We start from the raw sequence: 22,175 nt of genomic DNA, 5'->3' as shown, positions 1-22,175 counted from the left end.
TGCAAGGGCAACCAAATCATATGCATGCTATCTAGTGGCAGTTGGTACAATGACTAGAGTACTGGATCTGAAACCAGGAAGATGAGTTCAAACTGGCCTCAAATCCTTACTAGCTGTGTGACCCTGGGCAACTCACGTAACCTCTGCTTGCCTCAGTTTACTCAAACACAAAATGGGGATAACAATAGCATCTCCCTCACAGGGTTGTTGTGAGAATCAAATAACATAATATTTGCAAACACTTAGCACCGTGTGTTGCACATGGTAAAAGGTATATAAATGCTTATTGCCTTCCCCTTCCTCTTGTTAGTCTCAATATAAATGAAACCAAAGGGAAAAAAGTTGAAGCTAAGTAGAAGAATAAGACAGAAGCACTCCTTAAAGAGGCGAAGAAAATAAGTGGTCTTAGTGTACTTCAAGAATTTTGTTGTTGTTGAGTTGTGATCAAGTCTTCATGACCCCAGCTGGGGTTTTCTTGGCAAAGATACTGGAGTGGTTTTGCTATTTATTTCTCCAGTTCGTTTTACAGATGAGGAACTAAGGCAAACAGGGTTAAATGACTTGCCCAAGGTCACACAGCTGGTAAGTGTCTGAGGGCAAGTTTGAGCTCCGGTCCCGGCCAAGAGCTCTCTGCGCAGCATCGCCTAGAATTACAGGAAATATCATTTCACAGGCCTTTTGTTCATCATAAGTGTTCAAAAACAGACCAACCTAAGGAGATTGCAGTCTGTGTGTCCCAGATCTACTGGATGCACAGCTCCGAGGTCTCTGCCCAGAATGAGTGCACATTTCCTCCCTCACGCCTCATTGTATCTTCCTTCAAGTTCTGCTTTCTGTTTCAATGCCAATCTGGTTTCCATCAGGTATAAATGCTCTTCCTCTGACTCTAAAGTTACTCTCTATTTCTTCTCAATGTTGCTGTATAGGTCCCACTGTTATTTCTCTCCTTATGGACAGGAATTTTTTTCACTTATCTTTGAATTCACAGCTGGGCATATCATGGGAATTCAATAAAAACTTTTTGAAATAAATTTAATTCTATAAAATCCTCCAAATTAAATTCGTGTATATATTAATCCTCAATAACTTTAGGACTGAGGTAGCATAGGTGAAGACAATGAAAAATACATTCAGAAAAAAGAAACGTGAGGGGCCAAAGCCTTATAGACTACACAGTAACCACAGAAGTACATATAACAAAACTTAAAGGAAGGAGAGAGGCACAAGATTCCATGTATGGGGAACACCAAATAGTATCACAAAAAAATACATTCTATTAGAATAGAACAGGCAGGAAATTACTAAATACTGACATACATAGGAGACATCAGCTGCCTTTGTATTCAGAACACTGACTTATAAGAGTACGGACTAAAATCAATTCAAAATCTCCAAACTAGAAGAATAAAAAAAAGAAGAAATGGCATGCAACAACTCCATCCTGACCTATTTGCTAAAAACTTTTTAAGTCAACAATTGGAAATGGATGAGAACAAATACTCACCAAAAGACTACCATTTTCCTGAACAAAGTAAATCAGTTGCCACAAAAGAGACCAAAAAACAACCCTGGCTAGCAAACATTTGAACTCCTTCCCAAGTGAGAAAATATAATTGCCAAGAGCATACCAGTTTGGAATATAAACTTGTTGGAAAATCTTAAGGAGGAAAATGTTAGAAGAAAAGATAATGCAAAGTTTTTATGACTATTTGTTTCAATGTCAGTGGAGTCACCATATTAGAACATTAACATCATAATCCCAGATGCGCTCATAAAGAAGTCAGGTACATACACTACATGGTGGAATTGGTATGATTTTGAGGGCATTAAATGATCAGTTCCCAGGGGACTTAAAGAGGAGAAGATGCAGGACACATAGTTGTAGCAAATTAATTGAAGCAAATAATCAGCAACTGATTATAAAAGAGTATTTTATAATTTAAAAATATTAATATTATTCATGGTACTGACATTCTTGTACCTAATATAACTCTAATAGCCCATCATTTTTTAACACATAACTTGAACAGGCATATTAGAAATCCCTTTTTTCCATGTGAAATTGATGCTATAGTTTATTGGATTAACTATGCCAAGAAGAATCAGCTACCACAGGAGTGGTTAGATATCTATAGAGGGTGGGAAAACAATCATGTTGATTTATTGCTGACTTTGTCCATCCCAGACGAATTGGAAGGGACATTTTAGGCTGCATGGATAGATGTAACAGTATTAGGATGAGAGAAGCATTCTGCAGTGAATAGAGAGTCAAGCAGCTGTGTCAGAAAGGCTTACTCAAGTTCTGCTTTTGACACATGGGCATTACATGACCCCATTTAAACTCTCATGACCATCCCCAAACCATGCCACAATTCTGTGAGACTATAAATCACAAAGTAGGTACTAAATCTTCATTGATGGAGGGAATTACTCATAAGAAACTCCCAAAACAGATGAAACCATAGGAGGGATGAAAAGAGGAAGGCAACCCTTCACTTTCGAGATGAGTAAAGTAAGGTTTCCAAAGTTTAAATGGATTGCCACCCAAAGTTGCACATATAAAAAAAGTCAGTGATAGAACATTCACCTAGATGGGCTCTTTGACTCTAAATCCAATACTCCTTCCTGTGCCATCCTGCATCTCCCAAAATGACTCCTTATATAGCACAGGATTAAACACTAGGAGAGGGGCTGAACCTGTGATTTCACTGTTACAAGGAACTCCCAGAAGAGGAAATTCTCTTTATCAATCAATGTATAGAGACATCCCTTCTCTGCAATGTATAGTCTCAGAGTTTTCTGGATCACTGAAAGATTAGCAACACATAAGCAATATAGTACGAATCAAAAGTAGGATCTGAACCTAGGTCTTCCTGTCTATGAGGCTTGGTATTTATCCACTATACAAAACAGAGTCCCAAGGTCAGAAATAATAAAATTGGAGCAGAAAAGCATTGACTTGAAGGGCACACAAATTCTACTTGAAGATATAAAGATCAAATCAAACCAAGAGGGGCCCCTTTCACTGATTAAATTATTCAAAAAATGAGCCTTCCAAAAGTTAAAATGTTGAGAGTCATTATACTAAATTACTTCAAGTAACAACCTTTAACTTCTTTAAAGGTGATTAATTTCTCATCAGCAGCAATGAAATCTTAAACCAGAACTACTACAGGCTACACCCTGTTTTGTACTTTTACAAACAGGCACTTCAAGGTGATACTTCCTCACAAGTTAAGAAATTTCAAAATTAAAGAAAATTATAGATTTTCTGTACACCAAAAGAAAGATGGATAAATTATTGCTTATTGACTAATCAGCACTGAAAATTACATGCCTATAACTTTTGTCCTTGAACATTTTCTATACTATCAATATTCATTTACTATCAAATTCTTAGTAATACAACTATAAAAATACATTTTTCTCTTTCACCCACATACCTTCCATTTTCAGCAAATTTTGTTTATTGTATAGGGGAAAATATTTTCTATTTTATAAATAAAAAAAAATTTCCAGGATAAAAAGTGATACCAAATAAGTAGTTTGGTAAATAAAATAAAATAAAATTCTGAGAGTAGTTTATTAAAAACCACAGTTTACTGTAGAAATACAAAGTTTTTATCATCAGTAAGAGAAACAAAGAGTAAACAGAAAATTATCAACTGATCTACAAATAGTCATTCTTCAAGAAACAAAATCACATTTATTTGCTTCACCCTTGTCCATAACAGTACCAGAACAAAGCATTAAGCAGTTCAACTATAAACTGAATTTAAGAAAGAATGAGGAATAGGCAAACATTTCTTTTTTCAGGCATACTGATGAAATAACAATCAGTTTGACACTTGTATTAGTAAATTTACTTTCAAAAAAAATTTATAAAATAGAGACAAAATTCTACTTGAACACAAACTATCACCTCTTTAAATCACCTAATTGTAAATCCAATTCTTCTCATTGGGCAAACAAAACATTCAGAACACATTATTATTTACCAGTTAATAACAATAGTTTCTGCACTGAAATGCAGGCAGGTTGGGGGAGGGGGAGGAGGGAGTAGGCAGGCATTGTGATGGGAAGTAGATGGTGGTGGAAGTAGAAGGATTAAAAAAATAAATAAAACAATCAGACAGAGAGAGGTTCCAAGATTAACTGTTGAAACCAGTTAACTTTATGAGGTTGAGTTATTGCTTCTAGAGACAGAGAATTAAATCAAAAGCATACAAATTAGTCTCCAGGGTATTGTTAGCCTCAGAAAGCAAAAATAGTCATCTTATATAGAAATAATAGCTCAAATTTATAATATGCTTTCTTGCTTTAAAAAATCATTTTCACATATTATCTATTTATCCCAATATACCCTCACACTTCTTTTAAGAAAAGGTATTGGGCCTACCAGAAAACTTACAGGCCAACAAATTCAATCAATTTTTTTTTTTACTGAAAAAAGCAGGAGAGGCCCAGAGAGGTTAAATAACTTGCAAAATGTTACACAGCTTGGAAGCACTGCCAATTCTAGAACAAAAGTTCCCTGGTTTCCAGACCAATACTGGTATTTTTTAGATAAGGAAACAAATAAAAAGAATCATAGCTACAAAACTGGCAATAGAATTAAGAGAAACTGATTTCCAAGCAAATGTTTTCTCCACTAGAGGATCTCTTATTTCAAGTATTTGTGGCAGATCACAGCTATTTTAGTCCATGGTATTACTGGCCCAATCCCCTATCCCTAAATAGATTATCATGACTATCCCAATTTTTGATGGAGTCTCTCTATCTTTTATCTACCTCATCAAACTCTTCTTAGCCACTACAGACCATAAAATGCTATATAACTCATTTTTCAAACAAAATAATTTATATGCAGCATTTTATAAAACTTACAGACAATATCGTATCAGCTATGTAGGTCTCTCATCTCCATAATTAAATACTAAATTCCTTAAGGGGCTATGTGTTATTTTTCTAAAGATAATACTCAGTGCTCCAAAACCAGCAAACACTGAAGAATTGTTTGTGGTTTGAGTAAACAGATTCCTAAAGGAAACCGAAAAATGACAGAAACACTGAAACCCATAGCCCAGATTGAAAATCTAGACTTTTAACATTTAGGCCAGAATCTATTCTTCCCTCCTTGTGTTTAGACTTTTTTTTATCTCTCTCTCGTGGTTCTGCCCATTATCCCAATGATGTTTCTCTACTTCTCTGCCTATGCATCCCTTCATTAATGTGTATTTCTTTCACTCTTTCACTCTGCTTGGGTGGCTAGCTCCATCCCCTGCCTTCCCTAAGCAGACCATCATCACCTACAGTTTCTCTACATACATCTATTTCAATCTGTCTGCCCTGAAGTCTTCAATTCCCTCACCATTTCTGTCCCCATTCCTGACTCTCAGTGCCCTTTTTTCTTTACCTCACATTCTTAGGGCAGCTTAGGGCAGGAATCAAGTGACTGAACAGGAATCAAGAAGACCTGAGTTCAAATCCAGCCTCAGATACTTACTAGCTGTGTGACTCTAGGCAAGAACTAGTATAAGACACATTTAAGACACACATAAGACAAGACACATTTAGTATACAGGGCAATAGACCAATACATGTATGCATTAAACACTAAGGGTCAGCTTGCTACAGGGTAAAGTACTGTGTTGTGGTGTTGGAGATATAAAAACAAAAGGAAACAGTGCTTGCCCTTCAAGAACTTATAGTACAAAAATAAATCAACTTTGTGGCTGTATGCGTGTCTGGGTAGATTAGTAGATGTACAAAATAAACATAATTTGGAGGAGAAAACAACAGCAACTGGAAAAGATTACAAGAAGTTTTAGAAAAATAGAGGCTGGTATCTGACCACAAATCTGAAGAACTTGTGGGCTCCTAAGAGGCAAAGATGCCGAGGTACACAGGGTGTTAATGGCAGATGTGAGGGATAGCCAATACCAAAACACGGAGCTGGGAGATGGAGGGTCATGTGGAAGAAACAAGAAGAATACTAAGCTGACTGGATTGTAGTGTAAGTGAAGGCAGTCATGTGCACTAGAAAGATGGGATGCGGCCACATTATAAGGAGCTTTAAATGCCAAACACACGAATTTTCAATTTATCTTTGAGAGTCACTATAATTTATTGACTTACAAAGCTAGACACCTGTTTTATTTTTTTTCAAGATTTAATTGTATTTTATTAGTGTATTTTCTTGCTACAGGAAGTCTTTTTTTGTATATTTTTTTATACACATTTGTTTTTAAAACTTTTGAGTTCCAGATTTTTCCCCTTCTTCCCTCCTCACCCACTCCCACTGGGAAGATTAGCAATTCAATATAGGTTGTACATGTGCAGTTATGTAAAATATTTCCATAGTAGGCATATTGTGGAATACTAACTACATTTCCCTCCATCCTGTCCCGCCCCTTCACTTATTCTATTTTCTCCTTTGACCCTGTCCCTTATCAAAAGTGTTTGCTTCTAACTACCCTACCCCCCAATCTGCCCTTCCTTCTATCATTCCCCCTCTTATCCCCTACCACCCTATTTTCCTGAGGGTAAGATACCCAATTGAGTGTGCATGTTATTCCCTCCTTAAGCTAAATTCAATGAGAGTAACGTTGTCCCATTCCCTTTTACCTTCCTGCTCTTCCTCTCCACTGTAAGTTTTCTCTTGCCTCTTTTATATGAGATAATTTACCCTAATCTATCTTTCCTTTTTCCTTCTCCCGATATATTCCTCTCACCTCTTAATTTTATTTTTTAGATATCATTCTTTCATATTCAACTCATCCTATACCCTCTGTCTATGTATATATGTACATACATATACACATGTTCACATATTGATTTGTACACACATACACACTCCTATACATACATACACATATATATTCATACATATATATATATACATATATTCCCTTCAACTGTCCTCATACTGAGAAAAGTCTTATGAGTTATAATTATTGTTTTACCATGAAGGAATGTAGATAGCTCAACTTTAATGTTCCTTATGATTTCATTTCCCTATTTACCTTCTCATGCTTCTCTTGCTTCTTGTATGTGAATGTCAAATTTTCTGTTCAGCTCTGGTTCTTTCATCAAGAATGCTTGAAAATCCTCTATTTCATTGAATAGCCATACTTTTTCCTGAATTATTAGACTCAGTTTTCCTGGGTTGGTGATTCTTGGTTTTAATCCTAGCTCCTTTGACATCAGGAATATCATATTCCAAGCCCTTCGATCCCTTAGTGTAGAAGCTGCTAGGCTGGATCTATTTTACAGGTCAATGGTTTTTCCAATGAGATATTTCATATTGCCTTCTATTCTTTCATTTATTTGGATATGTTTTATAGTATTTTGATTTCTCATAAAGTCATTAGCTTCCATTTGCTCCAATCTAATTTTGAAGGAATTATTCTCTTCAGTGAGCTTTTGAAATTCCTTTTCTATCTGGCAAATTTGGCTTTTTAAGGCATTCTTCTCCTCACTGGCTTTTTGGACCTCTTTTGCCATTTGAGTTAGTCTAATTTTTAAGGTGTGATTTTCTTCAGTCAGGCTGTTTACTTGCTTTTCTTGATTTTCTTACATCATTCTCATTTCTCTTCCGAAGTGTTCCTCCACTTCTCTTTCAAAATCCTTCTTGAGCTCCTTCATGGCCTGTAGCCAATTCATATTTTTCTCGGAAGCTTTTGATGCAGAAGCTCTGATTTAGTTGTCTTCCTGCCGTTCCAAGCTTTGATCCTGTTTGTCCCCAAAAGAGGATTCTATGGTAGAACTGCGTTTCCTCTGCTTGCTCATGTTTGCCAGTAAACTACTTAACTTTTGAACTCTTTGCCAAAGGAGAACTCTGCTTTCAGAATGGAGAGAGCTTTGTACCAAATTGCTGGGGTTTTTGCAGCTGCCAGAACACTTAGGAGTGTACCCTTTCTGCCGCCCCACAGGCTCTGGCACCTGATCACACACCCCAGGACCTCCACCGAAGACCAAGATGCAGATGCAAGCAGGTCAAAGCAAAAGCGATTACCCTCTGAATAGTCACTTGGTCTTCCTACAATCTGTAGGCCAGGAGCCCCTGAGGCAGCTACTGCAGGTAGCTGCCATGCCTCCCCTGCTTCTTGCGCCAGGGGCAGGAGACAGACTATGCTCTTCTGTCCACACCTGTTCCAAAAGAGTTCCACACTGACCTTTTATTTGTCTTTGGCATTTATGAGTTGAGAAGTCTGGAAATTGCCACAGCTGCTGGTAATTCACTCTTGTGAAGTCTGCTCTGGCCACTGCTGGTCAGGGACACCCTGGGGCCAAAACTGCAGGGCTCAGCTCCCAGCACGGTGCAATAGCCCCTTCCTGCCAGCCTGCCTTCAGCAGATTTGTTTCTCTCTGTCACTTTGTGGGTTCTGTAGCTTTAAAATTTGTTTAGAGTCATTTTTTTACATGTATTGAGGGAGGTGGAAGCCGGGGCCACAGGGAAGTCCTGTTTCTATTCCACCATCTTGGCTCTGCCCCCTAGGCTCCTGTTTTATGGAAATCATTCAAGAAAAACCAACTGAGAAAAAAAATTATCAAGAGAACTGAAAGAAAAGGACTGGTGATTGAAAAGAACATTAAGTCCTGCTGTCTGGGGCTGCAAAAATTCTCAATAATAACAATTTACATTGTGTAGCACTTTGAATTTTATCAAGCATTTGACTCACCAACTCTATATGTAAGGAGTTTTGTTGATTTTTTTTTCAAATGTTTTATTGATCCAGCTTTTTTGGTGTCACTGTAAGTACCCAATGATTGCCAGGACATATTTCCATGTAGAATCTCCTCTTCTAACAATGGACAGTCAAGCAAAAAAATCATGGCCATGTCTGCAATGGTAATTTATAATTTACCAACATACTTCAACAGCAGTCCTCTTAAGTCATGACTGATCATTGCATCAAGTCAAGGTCTGAAGTATTTCAATAGTTTCTTTTACATCACTGTGCTCAACTCCATCTTACACTGGAATAAACCAAGGAGCTCAAAGATCCTTGTCTGAAGTCGTACAGAGTACAAATTTAAACTCAGCCCATGGACATGCATGAATTTGGAAGAATGGTGCCTGGCATATGGTAAGTGCTTAATAAATGCTGTGACTATCTACTTCTACATACATTAATATTTGGCTGAAAATACTAGGCAAAATGATAAGCATGGTCCTGAATTAGCAAGGGCATCAGAGTAGAGTATTAAAATTTAGCAAGTAAAAGTAAATATAGTGTCTGCCATACATTTCTAATATATTCCAAGACAGTATGATATAGGAAAGAACACTGTGTTAAAAACTGAAGAGAAAGTAATAGTTTTGCCAAAAGAGATAAAAAATAACAGCTTTCCAGGGGGGCAAATTACACTCGTATCTTTGTAGCAAAAAAAAAAAATTCATTATCTTAAACTTCAAAGGTCAGCTTTAATACCATATAATATCAAAAAAAAAATTTTACTGATCTGCAAAAATCACTTGTCACTAACATTTAATATAATTATAGCTTATTTCAAACTTTCATTTGCACTACTCTTAGCAAGGTGATTAAATACTCGAACAGAATAGTTCTTCTGGGACTCAAGTGCTTAATATGCTCTATGTGAAATAAGAATATAAACCCATAATCAATTCCAAAAAGTTGAGCCCTCCATTGAGTGAAAACATATTTGATGATACCCTCCTCAAATGAGAGATTAAGTAACATTTTGATTAAGAAACGTAACAAATCTATGTTACTGTTATAAATTTCAAAAGCAATCTTAATTACATTTTTATGGTTCCATTTTGAAAGTGTATCCCAAGTTTGTAATTCATTTCATAGTCCTACCTATTAGACTTTGTATCACTATAATTAAGTTAGTATTCCTTTTCTAGAATCCAAATGCATCATTTTGCTTCTGATGTTCTGACACATAAATTGTTATTCCTATTTCCAAATAAAAACTTAATTTAAGCAGATGATAATATTGATGGAATATTAAGCATCTCTATTAGATACATAAAATAGAGATTCTTTCAGTCAAAAGATATTAACAGAATTGTGAACATAAGAGGATTTATTGGCAAATACTCTGATAATAATCTTGTAGGGGAAATTAACAGAGATATGTGAGAAGGCTGAAACTTAAAAATTTAAGTATAGTGTAACTGATAAGGTGATGGATATAGAGACAGGAAGGGAGTTAAATGTGATTCCAAGATGCTGCTATATCCTGGTTGTAGAACCTTAGGCAAGTCAAGTAACCTCTCTAAACCTTAGCTTTCTCAGCTGTAAAATGAAAGTCTAGAACTTGAAGAACTAGATGGGGCCTTCCTGATCTAAATCTTTCCTAAGAAAATATTAAAAAGAGATGTATGCTGAAACAAAGAAAGAGAGTTCAGAATGTTCAAGGCCATTATCAGTTTAAGTAATTTTAAATTATGGATTATAACATATAAATTCATTTTGATTTCATTAGGTGTTTAAACCTCCATCATTTGTTGAATCTAAACTTCTTTTACAGTTACCCAATATTTTAATTTTTTTTATTTTTCTGAATTATTAAACATTTATTTTGTCTTCCCATCAACCATTCTGACTAGAAAAGGAAAAAAAGAAAAAGAAACCAAGTAAAAATATAGTATACTTTGTTTCAGTCATTCTCCAACTCATGGGTACTCCTTTCTTTTTTTTTTAATTTTTTTGTTCTTTATTAATTTGTTTGTTTACTTTTAGTTTACAAGATTCAGTTCCACAATTCCTTGAGTTTCAAATTCTCCCCCCCCCCCCCTTCTTCCTCTCCCCTTCATGGCAGCATACAATCAAGTATAGGATATGCAAATACTTTCACATTAGTCATTAGTCAGGTTATAAAGAAGGATTGTATCAGATGGAATGAACAATGGGAAAGAGGAAACAAAACCAAACATGAAAAAGAAAAAGAGCAGGTAGTTTCCTTCAATCTGGATTCAAACTCTGTTCTTTTTAGTTTTCTCTAAATGTAGGCGTATCTCTCCATCATGAGTCTTTTGGGATTGGGTTTATAACCCTGCATTGCTGAGAAGAGTCCAGTCTATCAAAGTTGGTCATCACACATACGTTGTGTCTGTAAATGTGTACAAATTTCTCCTAGTTCTGCTCTTCTCACTCAGCATCGGTTCATATAAGCCTCTCCAGGTAACTATGAAGTCCATCTGCTCCTCATTTCTTACAGCACAATAGTATTCCATTACATTCACATACCACAACTTGTTCAGCCACTCCCCAATTGATGGACAATCCCTTAATTTCCAATTCTTTGCCACCACAAAGAAAGCTGCTATAAATATTTTTGTACATATGGGTCTATCTCCCACGTCTATGATCTCTTTGGGATATAACCCTATAAGTGGTATTGCTGGGTCAAAAGGTATGAAATTATTTATAGTCCTTTGGGCATAATTCCAGATTGCTCTCCAGAATGGTTGGATCAGTTCACAACTCTATCAGCAATGCATTAGTGTTCCAATTTTTCCACATCCTCTCCAGCATTTGTCATTTTCCTGTTTTGTCATCTTAGCCAATCTGACTGGTGAGATATAGTACCTCAGGGTTGTTTTGATTTGCATTTCTTTAATCAACAGTGATTTAGAGCATTTTTTCATATGCTCATATATATCTTTAATTTCTTCCTCTGAAAACTGCCTGTTCATATCCTTTGACCATTTATCAACTGGGGAATGACTTGTGTTCTTATAGATTTGACTCAATTTTCTGTATATTTTAGAAATGGCACTCCTTTATTTTCAAGTTCTTTTCCATTTTTTTTCTTTAATTTCTTTTATATACACAAGCCTAGGAAGGTATTATAGGTAAGACTATACATAGTTGGCTGATTCTGGGGGCATCCAAATTGCTTTCCAGAATAACTGGACCACTTCACACCATAGATAGCAAGCACAGTAATGTGCCCATTTTCTAGCAGCCCTTCAAATATCTCTTCCTTTTTACCATCTTTGCCCATCTGATGGATGTGAAGTAAAACTTCAGAGTTACTTTATTTTGTATTTCACTATTAGTGATTTGGAGCATTTTTCATATGCATATTGATAGCTTGAATTTCATCCTTTCAAATCATTTGTATCCTTTAACAATTTATCAGTTGAGTATTGGCTCTTATTCTTATAAATCACTTGAATATTCTTATCAATCAGCTGGAAATGAGACTTTTATCATAAAAACTTGCCAAAGAGATGTTTTTCTCAATTAAGCCATGTCAAATTTGTATTGATCACATACTATGTGCCAGGCAATGTACTTTGCTGCGGATACAAAGCAAAAACTAACCCATCCCCTAAAGGAATTCACAATGAAAAAGGAGAGGCAACATAAAAACAACTGTATGCAAACAGGCTATATACAGAACAAAATGAAGATAGCCACAGAGGGAAGGAGCTAAGATTAAGGAGGACTACAAAAGGGTTCTTGCAGAAAGGGAATTTTAACTGAGATTTGAAGAAACCAGGGAAGCTAGGATACAGAGGTGAGAAGGAAGAAAATTCCAAACATGGAGGACAGCCAGTGAAAATGCTGAGAGTTGGGAAAAAGGTGTGAGAAGACTGAAAAGGTAGAAGGGGCCAGATTATAAAGGTCTTTAAAGACCAAACAGAGGATTTTATATTTGATCCTAGAACAGGGAGCCAATGAAGAAGATCGAATAAATTGGGGGGCTTGGGCAGGGGTGTTAACATGGTCAGATTTGCACTTTAGGAAGATTAATAGCTAAATGAAGGATGGACGGGAATGGGGAGAGACTTGGGGCAGAAAGATCAACCAGCGAGATATTGCAATAGTTTAGGCATGAGGTAATGAGGGTCTGACCATAGTGGTGGCAATGTCAGAGGAGAGAACGGGGCATATAGTAGAGATTTTATAAAGGTAGAAATGATAAGACTTGGCAACTGAATGGACATAGGGGGTGAGAGAGAAAAAGGAGTTGAAGATGACTTTCAGGTTGCAAGCTTAGGTGACTGGGAAGAATATAGTACCCTCCAAGGGAATAGTAAAGTTTGAAAGAGGGAAGTTTGGGTGAGTAGAGGAAAGGGAAGAAAAGAGTTTAGTTTTGGACATGCTGAACTAAAGAAATTTATGAGGTATCAAGTTTGAGGTATCTGAGAGGCAAGACTGAAGGTTAGAAAAAGGTTACAGTTAGATAAATAGATCTGAGATTATCTAAAAAGAAATGACAATCAAATCCAAGGTAGCGAATGAAATAACAAAATAATATAGAGGATGAAGAAAAGAGGGTCTATGATAGAGTCTTAGGGGCTCTAACTCATAGTCAGCAAGCAAAAACTGAAAGAATATCTAACAAAGGAGACTGAAGAGTGGGAAGATACAGAGGAGAAGCAGGAGAGAGTGGTGTCATGAAATTCCAAGAGAAAGGAAAGTATCAAAGAAGATAGGTGATTGATAGTGTCAAAAGTTACAGGCAGATCAAAAAGGATGAAAGTTAAGAAAAGACCATTATATCTGACAATTAAGAAATAGCTGGGGCAGCTAGGTGGCGCAGTGAGTAAAGCACCGGCCCTGGAGTCAGGAGGATCCGAGTTTGGTTCCAGCCTCAGACACTTAACACCCACACAAAAAAAACTAGCCATGTAACCTTGGGCAAGGTGCTTAACCCCAATTGCCCTCCAAAAGGCAAAAAAAAAAAAAAAAAAGAAAGAAATCACTGGTAACTTAGGAGAGAGTAGTTCCAGTTGAATGATGCAGTTGGAAACTAGAGGACTCAGTCCTCCTAGCAGAGAACTGAAAAGAGAATGAGAGGAAAGGAAGTTGAAGTACCTAATTTAGTGGGTATTCTCAAGGAGGTTAGCCACAAAAATGAGGAGAGATTTAAGATGATAGCTGTTTCCCTTCTAATCTTAGCAGTATGTTTTGTTTGTCAACAATTTTTAAATTTTATATACTATATTATTATACTGTCAGGATCCCATGCCAAGACCACCCCTCTCTTTTTACTATTAGGAGACACCCTCTTTTCCAGAGCTAAGGCCCAGAAAGCAAGCTGTGCCCTAAGCTTGGCATATCAGCAATCCTTTGTGCTCACACTCTGGATGAACTCAGCCACAGCAAAATCCCAGAATTGTTTCACACCAGCACCAGACTGGACAAGCATCTGCAGAAAACATGGTCCAGTCATGAAGTCCTATTATGAATGAAACTTATCTCATTGTTGTCGTTACCCCTCATTGTCATGGCTACAACTCACTATAGCCATTGGTATATGTATTGAGACTTGCCTACAGTAAAACAGGTCTCCTACCAGAAGGGGCACGTGTCCAGTTTGCCTTCTCCAACAGAATAAGGCTTTTTTCTTATGACTTCTGTTATTTCTTTGGTTTTATTTTGCTTTTTGGTTCTTTTGTTTTCATTTTATTTTTCAGAACTAACTGTGGTAGTGATAACATGTGAGCTCTTTGATATTTTTAGAGTGAACAGTAGTTGCAAAACCTCTGTGACTCCAGTCATTTGTTTTCAGAATTGAAAATATTATCAAAATTGTCCATTTCACTAATGTATCCCTTGTTTAGTTAGGAACTCTTCCCTTTCCAGATCCAGAATGTGGTTTCTTCCTTGCTCTTATGATTTGTTTACTATATAATCCTTAATATCTAAGTCTTGTATCATTTGGGGCTTGAGATGCAGGCCTAAACCTAATCTTTGCCAGACTGCATTCTTCAAGATTCCATAACAATTTCTGTCTAATAGTGACAGTAATTGGGATCATTTTCTTGATTACTGCTTTGAGGTTCCCTTAACTCCCCCATTCTGTTCATTATTTCCTTTGAGCTTCTTATCTTTTTTTTCCCCAACCAAATGAATTTTTTCTAGCTCTATAATTCTTTGGTAGCTGGTATAGCACTGAATTAATTTAGGAAATATTGTCATTTTCATCGTATTAGCTTGGTCTATCAACAAGCAACTGGTATTTCTCCAATTAATTAGTTCCATTTTTATTTCCATAGGAATGTTTTGTAGTTGTAGTCATATAGTTTCTGTGTGAGTCTTAGTAGGCAGACACCCAAGTATTTTCGATATTCCATAGTTATTTTGAATGGAATTCCTCTTTATATGTCTTCTTGCTGTTGGGCTATCAAATATTGCAATTCTCCTAACAATTACCTTTCTTTTCCTACTCCTGTATTCCTCCTAAATGTGCTCTTTTTCCTCATTATAACCTCTACACCAGAGGTGGCAAAACATGCAGCAAGTAGGTCACATGTGGTTCACAACATTTCCCAGTGAGGCCCAAACCAGATTAAAATGTTAAGGAAAAGTTAACAAAATAAAATAAAATATGTTAATATATTGTTTTCTAAGTCAATCCACATCCACACAGGTCTTTATGAATATATAGTTTAGTGGTTTCCATTTCTATTTGAGTTTGACACCACTGTTGTATACTCTTCTCCCCTCCCTTATTCTCACAGTCCATTAACCCATGTACTAACTTTACTTTCCTTTCTATTTATCCTGCACCCTATGGTCAGTTATTTCAATGCTGTGCTTGCTACTTGCCTATAATCCCTTGTCTCGTTCCCCATGGTCTAGTTTGCTCATCTCTAACTCTGAAAAATCTACATTACAGCTTTCCACTAAACAAGAATAAAAAGGGGGAAACAATCTAAAGATATCTCACAGGGAACCTTACAATAAACTAACATTCAAAAAGTATACATACAAAAGATCAAGCCAGGTCTATACAGACAAGGCAGGATAAAAATATAGCAAGAATCCAGTGAATTAGGGTCTAGAAACAATGCTAAAGATGATAAAAAGCTATTTGGTACCAAGAACAGGAATGTCTACCACAGGGATAAATGATATAATATTAATTATAACAACTCTTACTTATAGAGACCTTTAATGTTTAAAAAAGCAAATGTACTCTACCACTATTATCCTTTCATCTATTTTGTTACAAAGACCTATAGGAGCGACAGAACAAATACTGATATTGCGGTCAAATGTAGTTAAGCAAGAAGTAAAAGAGCACCTATCAACTCTAAATGGGTTCCAGGCTCCTGGCCCAGAGCTAGGCAGAAGTTTGATTGAAAAAAAGATCTGAAGGTCTTAGTAAATCAAAAGTTCAGTGAGTTAATAACATGATACTACTGTGTATCATAGTATCAAAGTACACACTACTAACTCATAGTGTGCTTGCACTTCCCTAAAACCAACAATCCATAAAATTACAATGTTATTCAGAGAAGTAGAAATGCAGGACCAGAAAGTGAACAAAATTTGCTGTCAAAGCTATTTGTATTATATGTGAAGTATCATGTTCCACTCTGGGAACTATATTTTATTAAGGATACTGCTATACAGATTCCTCATTCTTACATTTAAAACCCTCCATGACCTGGTTTCAACCTACCTGCTGAATTACTCTTCTTCCAAATTCAGCCTTCCATTTTCTACATTTATTAAATTGTGCAGTCTGCCCTCATGTAGGAATGCACATCTCCCTCATTTCCACCTCTCAACACTCTGTACCTCCTTCTTTATGAAGTATTTCTTGACTCTATTTCCCTCAGTTATTCATGTTTGCATTATTCAAATTATGTTCTATTTATTGGGTTTTTGCATGTTGCTGTAAAATATAAAATTCCTAAGAGAATTCCTCCTACTTAAAAAACCCACTATCTCAGTTCAAACAGTAATTTTCTAAATGAAATCATACACAAAAAAATTAAGAAATAGATCCCTGTACCTATGACCACAGAACTAGATTCTGCAATATAGCATTTTTCCCTAAAAAAATTATTTATTAGACAAGGTTTATATTAATATCTAAATATTTTCATAAATATAACCAGACTACTTTTTGAGATATCATTGAAAACAAGATTGAAGTAGTTTGTCTTTACAGTTACTGTCAAATTCCAATGGTAAAATTATGCTACATGAATCAAAACTGAAAATGTTCTATAGTATATTACAATGTTTCCCTAGCCCTTCTCTAATAAACTCATCTTTCTGGAAGGTGATATGAGCAACTTGGCAGTGTTATTGTTTCCATTAGTTTCCTCTTGGTTCTTTTAAAATCAAAATATTTTAAAAATGAATTTTCTTATCTAGAAATAAAAGCATGACTTATGATACCTGTTGACTAGCAAATACTCCAATAAAACCCAACCTAATCACATTAACCTCATCAGGGAATGATAACACACAATATATGATTTCAAACAAATAAACAGAAACAATTCATACCTCTAAAACCTTTTAGGTCAAGTTTACATTGAGCTGAATTACTCAGATCAATCATGTACAAAAAAATAAATACTTTATTCTTAAGAGAAATTACTGTATCTTTATTTTAATTGTTAACATTAAATTCAACATCAAAGTAGTTAAGGTCTATGTAAAGTTAAACTTTAACTTAATGTTCAACTTTAGTATTTAAGGTTCATATGAAGCAAAATAAGGTAATTATAATACAGTAAAGATATCACGGGATATGAAACACAGTAATCAGTGCATTTTTTCATTCATATATTATTTATTCAAAGCTCTTCTGGAAAAGGACACATAAATAGCTGAAAAGGTATTTTCGAAAAAAGTATTTACTTAATACAGCAGTAATATTAAGTAGTATATAGGCTTAGGACCTCAGAAAGAAAAAAAAATACCATACACACCCCACGTGTATACATACACATACATACACACAGTACAGCTACCTATGAAAAGATATGTATCAACATACATGTATATGTAAATATCTATGCATATACACATATTCATATATACCTATATGTTAATGTACGTCTTTTCATAGGTAGCTGTATTAAATAAAGCACCAAGGGAAAATATGAAAATCTCACCTTTCTAGTCTCTAACATCTGGTTAGAAAACAACTTTGGAGAAAAGGCTTATAAGAAAAAAAGTCAGTACTTCTCTCTGCAAAGAAAGTTCTTAAATTATGCATAAGAACCACATCATTTTTTTTTTTACCTGCCAAAAGGCAGGAAGGGTCCACAGGTGCAGTTTCTCGTTTCTCAGTTTTAGCTGCCACACTGGAATACTGTACCACTTTTCTATGAACCACTATATTGTAACAACTAAATCCCTCAGCATCCTTGTAACTAAGAATAAGCAGAGGTACTTGTTAGCATCATCCTCCTTAAAACTTTCAAGGATGACTCAAAATGTTTCTTATATTGCCCAAATGAAGGACTGCTGTTATTTTTTTCTCTTGTACTATTCAGATCATTCTTCTGGCCACAGCATCATAGATTCAGGGTTCAAAGAAGCTTGGGTTATGTTATCTCAACCAAATCCCTGATTTTACATATGAATATACAAGCCCACAAAAGTTAATGACTGGCCCTAGGTCACAAAGATAGCGAATGCCTGAGGCAGAATTTTCTAGTACTCTATCCAAAATGCCACGCTGTTTCTCAATGTTTTAGCTACTTTCTTAATATCCCATTTTCCTTTTTTTTTTCTAGACAGCATTTAATCTTTCATAACATTTCTTTATATCTGCCTATAATGTCTAAAACAGTTAATATGACATAGCAAGTATTCAATTAATGATGTACCCAGTTTTTCTACACACAAAAAAGACAATGGATATTTTGATCAATGAAAGATGAAAAGGCAGAAAAGAAGAAAGTCACCTACAGAATACTTTGACCAAAACACTGCAATAAAAGCCAAAGTTTATCAGTGGGTTTTCTTTTTAATTTGCTTGTTTCTTTGTTTTGAGAAAGCTTGTTAATAATGCTTGCCACTGGGCAGTTTCTCTCCTGAATCAATGAAGTACTCTTCTTCACTACAGGTAATTGTTTGGGATGGAGACCCAAGTAGCTGACCTAAGTGGTGCAATGGATAAAATATTAGACTTAGAATCAGGAAGACCTGAGTTCACATTCTAACACTTGTTTTATTACCCTGGAAAACTATTTAACTTCTCTAAGTCTCAGTTTTGTCTTCTATAAAAGAAAGATGATAATAATAACACCTATCTCACAAGGAGGTTGTAAGAATTACATGAGATAATGAATTTTGTAAACCTTAGAGCACCATGTAAATGCTAGCTATTAGGTGAGGAGGAAAAGGAGGGAGGAGGAGGAGGAGGAGGATAATGTACAACTACAAATGTAAGCTAGACTATGACTTACATCACTAATCAATGACAAGTGAAACTGAAGTGAAAATAAAAATCATGAAAAAATAGATATGTTGTAAAAGAAAGATAAAACTCTTAAGGGAGAAGAAAAAAAGGCTATAGGGAGAAATGTTTTTCCTCCTCTTCTAAATTCTTCCAACAATATATTTTCACTCAAATATTCACAGGATTATAAATACTGTGTCACACACACACACACACACACACACACACACACACTCTCTTAATCAACTCCACAGGACATCACAACTATATGATACCCTGTAAAGATAAAGCAAACAGATGCAATGGTTCACCACACTCAAAAGAACCACAAACTCAAGACTCAATAGCCAGAGGTTATTAAACTGCTAAAGTGAAAATAGTATGGTGGAAGTATATTCAGGGAAAAATAAATCATAAATTCACTGCATCTGTTAAATCCTTCTACCTGCCATTATAGTTTTATGGCAGATGAATTACCTGACAGGGTTACTGGTCAAAGACACCCGAAGGGACTCTAAGCATGTGACAAGTCTTTCGTCCGCAACTCCCATTTTCAGTTCATGGATGAATTCCTGTGCTGATATCTGTCGGTTACTCTTGAGACATCCCTTTAAAATAAACATTTTTAAAAGTTATGCTGAGTGATGGTTTCTTGACATTACAAAAGTAATAAATCTTTTTTTAAAAACTTATGCAATACACAAATAGACTGGGACTATTTCATTTCTAAATATATAAAGTCATAGTTCTTAATATCCAAAAATTATAGCTCCATGAAAAATAATTTCGCTCATTTAAAATAGCTGATTTTTTAAATCCAATATCTATGTTGTAATCAATATGTTGGTTAGTTTGACTTAACTTTTTCCCCCTTTTTACCAAATGAGACTTAAGGAGCATAGTACGCAGTAGAGGTTGAAAAGGGCACTATATCCAGAAATAATTGATATTAAAACAAAAGACACAAAACCCAAAAATAAAAATCATAATAACCAATCCAAAATATAATAGGGAAACATAAAAGATGGAAATCAACCATAAAGTCTTAAATCTCTGCATGTGAGCAAATTTATTACTGGCAATCATGAAAAGTGAGAAATTATATGAAAAAAAAACTACAGTATTAAAATACATACAGGGTAAAAGTAACCAAATCAAGTACCACCAACAGTAAAATGTTAGTTTAATGTAAAAAAGATAAGTGGCAGGGGGTGGCTAGGTGGCACAGTGAATAGAGCGCCAGACCTGGAGTCAAGAGGACCTGCGTTCAAATCCAGCCTCAGACACTTAACACAAAAACTAGCCATGTGACCTTGGGGCAAGTCACTTAACGCCAACTGCCCTACAAAAAGCAAAAAAAAAAAAAGAAAAGTGATCTAGAGAAAGAGAAAAGGAAAGGAAAATCATTTATTAATCACTTTACAAATATTATCTCATTTAATCTTCACAACAATCCTATGAAACATACAATTATTATACCTATTTTACAATTAAGTTAATTGAAGCAGTCAGGGTTTAAGTAATTTGCACAATGCCACAAAACCAGTAAGTGAGGACAGTTTGACTCCAGTCTCACTGCTCTTCCTGATATGTTATTTTTTTAATGTTTTAGAGGGTGGTTAGGTGGCGCAATAAATAGGGCACTGTACAGATTCCTCAAAGGATTCAATATACCTCCTAGTTATCCCATCCTGGAATCAACAGAAAATGAATAAAGTTTAATGAGTGACACAGAGATTGGGAATTTAAGAAAATCAGTCAGTCAATAAGCATTATTTTTGTGCCAACTATGTGCCGACCAGTGTGCTAAAACACCTGGGAAAAGGACAGAAAATAGTCCCTGCCCTTGAGGAGCTCACAATGTGACAGGAGACAAGAAGCAAATTATATAGAGAATAAACAGGAGATAAACAGCAGGGTGGAAAGCACTTGAAATGACAGATCAGAAAAGGCTTCCTAGAGAAGGTGAGATTTTAGTTGGGACTTGAAGGAAAGCCATGGAAATCAGTAAGTGGAGAGGAAATTTCAGTGAAAGCATTCAAGGCATAAGGAACAGTCAAAGAGAATAATCAGAGCCAGGATGGAGAGTTTCAGTTGTGCAACAGCAAGAAAGCTAGTGTCACTAGATCAGGAAGTACAAGAAGTGTATAAAGGTTAAGGATGAAAAGGTGGACGGGGCAGGGGGAAGGAAAAACACACTAAGTTATAAATATCTTTGAACACCAAACAGAGAATTTTGCATTTTATCCTAAAAGTGATAAGGAGCCAATAGAGAAAAGGAAAGACTTTCCACTTGTCTTCATTACTTCCCTGAAGATTCTTGGACTTTTTTGTACCTATGTATGAAATTCCATTATTTTTTTCTAGTCCTATCAAAAAATCCTTTGGTAGTTTAACTGGTATGACCATAAACAAGCAAATTAATTTTAGTAATATTGTCGTGTCCTTTATATTAACTGCTCTATACATAAGCAATTAACATTTTTCTAATTCTTTAGGTCCTTCTTTATTTCCATAAACAATGCTTTGTAGATGGAGGAGTATGTGTATGTGTGTGCAGTTCTTATGTGTATCTTGGTAGGTAGACTCTCAAGTATCTGATACAACTTATAATTATTTCGTGCTATTGGTATTTCATTGAAATACTTATGATTTATATGCATTTATTTTACATTCTGCAACTTTGCTATAGCTAATATTGTGAGTAATGTAAAACAGATGTGGAGACAATGGACATCCTTGTTTCAGCCCTGATTTTACTAGAAACGATACAGGTATATCCTCATTACAAGTAGCGCTGATTCTTGGTTTTAAATATACACCATTTAGGGGCAGCTAGCTGGCACAGTGAGTAGAGCACCGGCCCTGGAGTCAGGAGAACCTGAGTTTAAATCCGGCCTCAGACAGTTAACCCAAAAAGTAGCCATGTGACTTTGGGCAAGTCACTTAACCCCAACTGCCCTCCAAAAGGCTACACACACACACACACACACACACACACACACACACACACACACACA

General features: G+C 35.7%; 1 protein-coding gene across 2 annotated transcripts in view; it reads right to left on the bottom strand.

Moving 5' to 3' along the window:
• DIAPH3 (diaphanous related formin 3) overlaps positions 1 to 22,175 on the bottom strand; it is a 516,072-nt gene that overhangs the window by 378,989 nt on the left and 114,908 nt on the right. For both annotated transcript variants that reach the window (XM_069068623.1, XM_069068622.1), the window contains one exon: positions 19,633 to 19,763. In XM_069068623.1, the coding sequence (XP_068924724.1) occupies positions 19,633 to 19,763 (131 nt within the window). The remainder of the gene's footprint in view (positions 1 to 19,632; positions 19,764 to 22,175) is intronic.

The sequence above is a fragment of the Petaurus breviceps genome, unplaced genomic scaffold, assembly GCF_028583685.1.
Source record: "Petaurus breviceps papuanus isolate PSGF00001 unplaced genomic scaffold, PetGlider_PUasm1.0 90769, whole genome shotgun sequence".
In the NCBI taxonomy this organism is placed as follows: domain Eukaryota; kingdom Metazoa; phylum Chordata; class Mammalia; order Diprotodontia; family Petauridae; genus Petaurus; species Petaurus breviceps.
The sequence above is the reverse complement of the archived record's forward strand: the minus strand, read 5'-3'. Positions and strand labels throughout refer to the sequence as shown.